Source organism: Colobus angolensis, unplaced genomic scaffold (genome assembly GCF_000951035.1).
Source record: "Colobus angolensis palliatus isolate OR3802 unplaced genomic scaffold, Cang.pa_1.0 Scaffold167, whole genome shotgun sequence".
Lineage (NCBI taxonomy): Eukaryota > Metazoa > Chordata > Mammalia > Primates > Cercopithecidae > Colobus > Colobus angolensis.
This window is the reverse complement of record NW_012114788.1, coordinates 3,520,939-3,529,300: the sequence shown is the minus strand read 5'-3', so window position 1 is coordinate 3,529,300 and position 8,362 is coordinate 3,520,939. Positions and strand designations below refer to the sequence as shown.

The 8,362-nt window shown below is 49.3% G+C and overlaps 2 protein-coding genes across 2 annotated transcripts; one reads left to right on the top strand and one right to left on the bottom strand.

Moving 5' to 3' along the window:
• Nucleotides 1-760: 760 nt before the first annotated feature.
• Nucleotides 761-3,607, top strand: CCL1 (chemokine (C-C motif) ligand 1). Its single transcript, XM_011937674.1, has 3 exons — nucleotides 761-908; nucleotides 2,097-2,208; nucleotides 3,328-3,607. The coding sequence occupies exons 1-3, from the start codon at nucleotides 833-835 to the stop codon at nucleotides 3,428-3,430; spliced, it is 291 nt and encodes a 96-aa protein (XP_011793064.1). The 5' UTR covers nucleotides 761-832; the 3' UTR covers nucleotides 3,431-3,607.
• Nucleotides 3,608-5,589: 1,982 nt separating this feature from the next.
• CCL13 (chemokine (C-C motif) ligand 13) lies at nucleotides 5,590-7,775 on the bottom strand. The gene is made up of 3 exons (XM_011937673.1): nucleotides 7,625-7,775; nucleotides 6,627-6,741; nucleotides 5,590-6,186 (listed from the first exon to the last, which is right to left on the bottom strand). The coding sequence occupies exons 1-3, from the start codon at nucleotides 7,698-7,700 to the stop codon at nucleotides 6,081-6,083; spliced, it is 297 nt and encodes a 98-aa protein (XP_011793063.1). The 5' UTR covers nucleotides 7,701-7,775; the 3' UTR covers nucleotides 5,590-6,080.
• Nucleotides 7,776-8,362: the final 587 nt, after the last annotated feature.

Here is an 8,362-nt window from a genome sequence, read left to right as displayed (position 1 = left end):
AGCTCTCAGTCCTCTCTGTAACCCCGATATAACGCATCTATCTCTGTGCTTACACTGGGTGCCTTTCACTTGTTTATCTGTGAGTTGAAGAGAAGTGGCTCGAGGTCAGGTAGTGCTCCTCATTGATAACTGCCTTCCCTGGGGCTAACCAAGGACTTAGAACAGAATAAGCTGTTGAAAAGTGTTGAGGATTGAAAACAAAAAAAAACAGAAAAAAATAGAAATGGCCAATATCTAGGCCAGTCACTTGACATAGAGAATGTTATTTAATTCTTATCGCACATCCTTGAGACATGCATTGCTATTTGCATTTTGTGTGAATATGGATTTGGGTAAGTTTATGTAATCCCTCCTCTGCAGAACTAGGATTCAAATGCAGGTGTCTCTCTGCTCAGGTCCCGACTCTTCTACCCTGAAGCAGTAGTACATGCCTGGATGGAATGACGTAGGGTTGGATAAGCCACACACAGGCCACTTCCTCTCACTTACTTTTCTTTGCCTCCCACTCAACCAGGACAGTTCTCACGCACTTTTTCAAGATTCTTATCTGCTCCCACACTTGGGGAAGTTCCCAATGCAACCTATCAATCCATCACCACAAATAACACCCAGGAGAGGTGGGGAAAGGAGTTTGCCACATGGTCACTGGGTGAGAGCAACTGTTCCCTGTCCCTATGGCTTCCCACTTGTGGCTCCCACCATGGCCTGGAGTTTTGGGTGGAGATTTTTCAAATAAAAGCCCTCGGCATCTCAGGATGGCACAGTGGTGAGCTCTTAGCTTCACCAAGCTCATCAAAGCTGCTCCAGGAAGGCCAGAGCCAGACCAGAAGACATGCAGATCATCACCACGGCCCTGGTGTGCTTGCTGCTAGCTGGGATGTGGCCACGAGACGTGGACAGCAAGAGCAGTGAGTGTGGCAGGCATCACTTTGTGTCTCTCTAGGGAGAGTGGAAACATGGTCAGCCACTCTGGGGTTGGAGCAGACCTCCTTGAACTCACCAACTCAGTCTCCCCTCTTCCTATCTAAAGAGGAAGAATGGTGAACTTGGACTGGCTGGGGGTGAGGGCCAGTAGGAGAACCATGAGCTGGGGCAAACCCAGAGAACTGAACTGCCAGCTTCGGTACAAGGAGGCTCTGCTTCATCCAGACCCAAGGAAGGGAACCTGTGAGGTTACTTGGGTAAAGTTGGGAGGCCCGAGGTCCAGGGGAGGGCCTGGGTGTAGCTTCCACAGCGTGAGAGACACAAAGCAGAGTCTGAAGGCAAGACTGGGCTCTAACAGTTGGCTACTCTTGGGCAAGTCACTTTAGCTCTCAAACTCTGCTTTCTCTGTCAGTGAAATGGAGTTGATTATGTCCACTCTCCAAGGCTGTTTGGAGAGTACCAATCTAGTAAGAGGCATGAAACGGGTTGCAAACAGAAAAACTAGGAGGAAGAAGCTGGGGTTGGAATGCAGGTCTCTTGCGGGGTGTGGTGTGGGAGGAGAATGTGCAAATGAACAGAGTGGCGGTTGGGGGCTGGGAAAGAGCCCAGGACCAGGGCAGGAGGGGATTCAAGAGATTGAGTAGGGCAGCTAGCTAGTTCCTGGGAGCTCTTCCCTTGTCATCTCATCAGCCTGGAGTCCTCAGACAATTCTTAATCTTCCCCAGATCAGGTCTGTGACCTGTGGACCACCGTGTCCTGCATCAGACTGACCAGGTCCCCGGGATGTGGGGCCCAGGGCCCTTGGACATGAGTATTGGAGTAGAGCCATGCATATGCGGTGAAATACCAAAACTGGATGAGCCTTTAGAAACCAGGCTCCAAAAAGTCTTATTTTACAGATGGGAAGTCTAGGGCCAGGGCGAAGGCACATCTTCCTCAAGGCCACTCAGCTGGGGTATGGGGAGCTCAGATCTGAACCCCAATCTTCTGACTCTTTACCTAGCCCCAGAGCGAGGTGGCTGATGAGACAGAGCCATGCCGGCACCCTCCGGATGTGGTCCCCAAACCAGGGCTTGTCCTGGGAGGTGTTTTTTTGCTTGTTTTTTAAAAATTGTGCTACAGGTGAGAGTTTGAGAAATGGATGCAAACCATCGTTTGTGTTCCTCTTCCAGTGCAGGTACCCATCTCCAGATGTTGCTTCTCATTTGTGGAGAAAGAGATTTCCCTGAGGGCGATCCAGTGTTACAGAAATACCAGCTCCAGCTGCTCCAAGGAGGGCTTAATGTAAGTGATCACCTGCTCAATCTCTCCCTAGAGAACAGAACCCCGCCAGCCTGGAATTAGAAGAGTAGACACTAGATGACAGTATTTTACCGGAATAAGGTTTCTAAACCCAGAGTTGCCAGCATCTGGGTGCAAACCGCGCTTGGGCACTAGAGGGAGCACGGAGCTTCCCAGCAGGAGTGAGGAAGGACGCATCTGTGCTCCTGCAGTGACTTGTGTTTCCTGAAACTCCAAGGTGCCAAGTATTACATCCCAGCATTATGAGCTAAGAGGAAGGAATTGTTTAACAAAAGCACAAGGGGTTATTGTGCACTGGAAAGAGCAAGGGAACCAGGATTAGTTCCTGCCTCTAGATTTGGAACACATAGTCTTGGATGACCGTGGACTGGTAACTCCTTTGTACCTAATTATCTGCGTATCCTTCTGTATTCCTTATCTGTGAAGGGGCATAAACATAGCTGCATCACAGGGTCTTTATAAACTTAACTGGGGTAGCTTTCATGTACCAGTCAGTATTTTAAGGCTTTTTTGTGTGTATTTTCTCTGTCGATCCTCTTGGGGTACATATTTTTGTTATCATGAAAAGTGAGGCTCAGGAAGGTAGAGATACTTGTCTAAGATCAACCAGATAGTAAGAGACAGAGTTGGTCTATAGATTGGACAATAGTCCAGTTTAGGAAGTAGACAGATCAGAAGAGAAAAATACACACACAGACACACACACACACACACACGCCAACACACAAGTCCAGCGCAACAAGTAAGGCCCCAGATGGACACAGAAACATTAAAGTTGGAGCAGACAGCTATTCTAGGATGGGAATTTCTCATCCCACCTAATCGTCAGAATGTTTTCAGGCTCTTCAGCCCCACCCTGATACACCAAATTGAAACCAGGAGAGGGGTCCAGGAAGCTCAATTTATAAGCTCCTGGTGCTTTGGCTATTCCCCACCATGCAAACCACACATCCTGTACAGCAACTTCATTTACAGAGGGGAGCCCAAGGCCCAGCAAGAGCAGCTTAGGGGACCTGGCAGCCGGAGGAGGCGGGGCTTGTGTGGTGCGCACCCAGTGGTGGCTTGGGTGGTTCAGCCTTCTCTCTTATTCTCTGTTCACAGATTCAAGCTGAAGAGAGGCAATGAGGCCTGCGCCTTGAACCAGGCTAGATGGGTTCAGAATCACATTAAAAAGCTGAGCCACTGCCTGCCAAAAAGAAAATGAGCAGATTTCTTTCCATTCTGGGCTCTGGAAACCACGTAGCTTCACCTGTCCCGGAAACCCTCAGTCCTATACCATTCCTTGTGCCCCGCTTTCGCTGGGTCACAGAGGATCTGCTTGGTCTTGATAAGCTATGTTGTTGCACTTTATCCATTTAAATTATAGAATTATCAACCCCCAGCCCTCTGTGTCTCTTGGATTTCAGAGTGAAAACTTGATTGGCATTGAGAGGTGGAAGCCAGGGGCTGAAGGATGGGGCAGGAGGAGGGAGACATGTTGCACTTGGTGCCAGGGGAACTGAGCTATTAAGTGACTCAGTACCTCTCAGTGACCGCCTTTGTCCTGGGGGGTAAGCTTTGACTCGGGGTGGTGGTGCAGATTCTCTGCCTCTAGATTTGGCTGCCAAGAGGGGTACAGTGGAACAGAAAGTTGGGGTTCACAGCTGGGTCCACATTTGGGTGCAAGACCCTTCTCCATAAGAAGAGAAAAATACACACACACACACACAGGTACACACATACACACACGCACCAACACACGAGTCTAACGCAACAGGTAAGGTCCCAGATAGACATAGAAACATTTCTCTGCCCAGCGGCCTCAGGGGGTGATGTTATCACCAAATCACAGCTGTCCTAGCTGGAGGGGATCATGTGAGGTTGTCTGCCTGTAAAATGTTGCTAAACCCATTTTGCAGATGAGGTGACTGAGGGCTAAAAAGAGATGCAGCAATTCAGGGGCAGATCTGGTGTTAGAGCCCAGGGCCATTGCCTCCCAGGACAACTCCTCCAGGTGTCCCAAATTGCCAAGTGTACTGCCTGATGCAGCGTGGTACCAGATCTGGGGGACAGGCCCTGCTGTTGTCAGCAGTGCCCATCTCTCCTTGAGGAAGATCTCGGTGGGTGTCCAGGCATGGGTGGGTTCCAGGTCTGATTGAAATGCCCACCCAGCTTATCTGGAGGAGTGAAGCTGTCTTGGGAAGAGCAGGACAACCCTCGGTGGACATACAGGAAGAGGAGGCCCAATGCCTTAAAAGGGACATTCACAAGCTCCAATTTGTACAACGTGTGATTCAAGGAAGAATAGCCAAGGAAGGAAGTATTTCTAGGTCTTGGGGTTGGCACACCTTTACCTTTAAAGGTCACTTTTAGAGGACAAAGGTCTCCTGCTGTGTTTCCCTCATTCCCCCTTCAATACGTCACACATCTGGCCCAATCTTCTTAATCTGTTTCCTCCCCTCCACTCCCATGACTGCCCTTCCTCATCCCTTATGAATGCCCCCCATCACACATCTGGCCGTCTTCTTTATCTGCCTCCTCTCTTCCACCCCCATGACTGCCCTTCAGCCCCTATTTTCTCTTGCTTGGACTATTGCAGTAGGCTGTTTTCAGCCCTCCCTTCTCAACTCCATCTTATCCACAGCCTTATCCACAGGAAGCTACTCTTCCTGGCATCCATTCTTCCCTCTGGATGACTCAAAAACCTTCACACCTTCCTCCTGCCTTCAGAACTGAGTCTAAATTCCCCACCCTGATATTCTTATTCCTCTAGAACCTGCCCTCAACTTTCCTTTCTACATGTCTCCAACTTTTACACTCTGGAAACCCAAATCTGACCATTTGGGGATATTCCTCCCAGGCCCTCTCCCCACATTGCCCTCTTGGACCTCCCCTAAAAGAATCTTTGCTATGACCACACTTTCCCATCCTCTAAGGTCTATTCGGCCCAAGTGCCCTCCTTCTTCCCTACCAAGGCTGAGGCTCACTAGGACTTGGTCACCTGGTTTCCCTCTGGGTGTCAGGTGCACATGAAGTCTGAATCACTTGCTGCTTTGCGTGGGGAGGCATAGATTGGGGTGGGAAACTAGAGGGGGAGGGAGGGGTTTACTTTTGGCAGGAGTATGATTTTAAAGAAAGAAATGAACTGAATATGAAACTGATGAGTTGCGAGCCAGGAGCGCCCATGCTGAGGACTGGAGCCATTGTTCCAGAACAGCCTGGGCTGGTGAGGCAGGCCCTCCCTGAAACTGAGATGAGCCAGGCTAGCCTCACGGCCAGGGCCTCTGTACATCCACCATCCACTGGCATGCTCTGCCATCCACCCACACCTCCTAGAGCTCCTACTGGTTGGAAGTCACTCCTGAAGAAAACACCACTGTGTAAGAGATTTTAAATAAAGTGTATTTTCTGTAAAATGTCAGCAGTCCTACCATTGCATTCATCTTTCCACAATAACATATTTAGCAACGCCTCACATTCACCTCCCTACATTGGGAGGATGCATCGCCTCCCTACACTGCAGCATCCCTTCATGTCCATGACTCCCACAGGCATGCTGTCAACCCCTGGGAGCCAAAGAGAAACCCACTGCCAGCAGCTCACAGTGGAAGGGAAGGGGGCTTACAGACAGCAACTAACTTGCTCAACGCCTTGCTTTAAAAAAGATCACCAATACTCAAATAAACTCCAAACCAGCAACAAGTCATATAATAGCCAATATTACTTAACACATAGTACATTTTGAATCACAAAACAGAATGCATCCGATTTGAAAATTGTGGTAGAAATATTCCAAAGTCTAGAAGAGGAGGCCGGAGGAGAATGGAAAAGTCATTTCACAGACTCCAGCTTGATTTCAGTGGCGGTAGCAGAGTTCAAGTCTTCAGCGTGTGAGCTTTCTGGCCCAGGTGTTTCATACAATTCTGGACCCACTTCTCCTTTGGGTCAGCACACATCTCCTTGCCCAGTTTGGTTCTGAAGCTGTGGAGGAAGGAAAGCTGGTGCAGTTAGATGGAACCCTTTGAGGGTTTACCTAGGAGACGACACACTGGGCTCTAAACCTGCCTGGCCCACCTGCTACAGGTGAAGAGGCACCCCTACGGGACAGGAAGTAGAAGGTGTGTGGACAGAAGGGGTCTCTGGAGGCAACCAGTGCTCTTGCTTCCCCTGGGAAACTGATCCTGGCATCTGCTAAAGGGTGTGGGCTGGTGCCCATCCAGCAAGCAGGGCATGGGAAATTATAGGCCCTCTTCGGGCCTGTTGTGCAGCCAAAATAGGAGGATTTGCATCACATAGTCTGGTTAGATCTCATCCTGAGTAAGACCCCAGGTCAGTCTGATGTCTGTCTCCTGGGGCAGAATTTTGGACTGGGGAATGTGGGGTTGGGGAACAGCCAGGTGAGCAGGTACTTTTCTACACACATGACAGCCTTCTGGGGACACCGGCTGGTGGTGATCCGATAGCTCTTCAGCCTCTGCAAGGAGATCTTCTTACTGCTAAATGTGAAGCAGCAAGTGGATGGGACGTTGAGTGCATCTAGAAATAGTCACAAAGAAAAAACCTTTGAGAATATGTTAGGCTTTTCTCAGCTTAAATACAGCAGGGAGCATCTGTATGGGATGCAAAGCAAAGAGGAAGAAGTAGATCTTACCTACCTCCAAGCCCAGCGCTCCTGCCCTAGACCCTGAGGTGAGGTGGGACCTGTGACATGGGCCTCAGGATCTCAAAGGCTCAGCTGCATGGTGGGGACATGTCACTGCCATCTAGGGGAGGCCACGGGCAAGGCCAGTGGGAAAGGTCCTGGGTGTGGTCCCAGATGTGCAGAGTTTGGGACGATCAGATGAGGTCAAAGAAAAGGCCCTAAATTTGGAGTCAGAAGCTTAGGTTTCATTCTTGCTCTGGGATAACCTGGAGGTGGGTGGGTAGGGTCCCTTCTGTCTCCAACATGGGCTTCAGCTTTCTGTCTTTAAAATTAGATGTTACAGTGAACCTCTGAGGAGCCTTACTATTCTGGTGGGCTTAGAGTGGGGCACTTGGCTGGGCATGGCTGCTCACACCTATAATCCCAGCTCTTTGGGAGGCCGAGACGGGAGGATCACTTGAGGTCAAGAGTTTGAGACCAGCCTGGCCCACATAATGAAACCCCTTCTCTACTAAAAATACAAAAATTAGCTGCACGTGGTAGCGGGTGCCTGTAATCCCAGCTACTAAGAAGGCTGAGGCAAGAGAATCGCCTGAACCTGGGAAGCAAAGTTTGCAGTAAGCCAAGATCTCACCCCTGCACTCCAGCCTGGGCAACAGAATGAGACTCAATCTAAAAAAAAAAAAAAAAAAAAATGTGGGAGCACTTGGGCTTAGGTCTTCCTTGAAGAGAGAAACAGAGGGAAAGAGAGGGAGAAAGGAAGTGACAGTGACTTACCTGGCTGAGCAAGTCCCTGGGGATTGAAAGCTGCTGTTATAAGCAGCAGGCACAAAAGCGCTGCAGAGACTTTCATGTTGAAGGGTAAGAGTTGGAGATTTCACAATGTTTCTTTGCCTCTCTGCTCCTCTGGCTGTTCTGCCTGCCTTTTATAGGGAGTTGGGAGGCTTGGAGCTCTCAGAGGACCTTGGTCTGAGTAGGGTGTTGACCAAGTCATGATGAAGGGGGATCCTGAATCTGCTGAGCTGGAACTGGGCACCAAAGACTTTTCTAGGAAATGCAGGAGGGAAGCTGAGGGCGGAAGCAGCATGGCATGGCTTCCTTCTGGCTGTCCAGGCCACAAGGAACCAGAGAGGAAAAAGGGACACAGATGTGCCCCAGCCACTCACCATGGGAAGCCATCCAAGGAGCTGTTTTCTGCTTACTTTCTCTAGCAGAAAAAAGAAAAACAATGAAAACTAACTCCTGTAGAGAAAAGAGCGCTGTGCTAAGGACTCTGTTCATGTTACGTATTTAGTTTGAGGAGGTATGTACCATTATGATCATGCCCATTTCATAGATGAGGAAATGGATGCAGAGAGATTAAATAACTTGACCAAAGTTTTCTGGGAAATGAGTAGGAAAGCTAGAAGAGAAAGCTAGTCTGCTTATATTTTACCACTAAGGTAGTTTCAAACTTTCTTTTAGCTGCAGAAGTCTTTTTCCAAGTCAACTTTTACGTGGAAGTCTAATATCTGA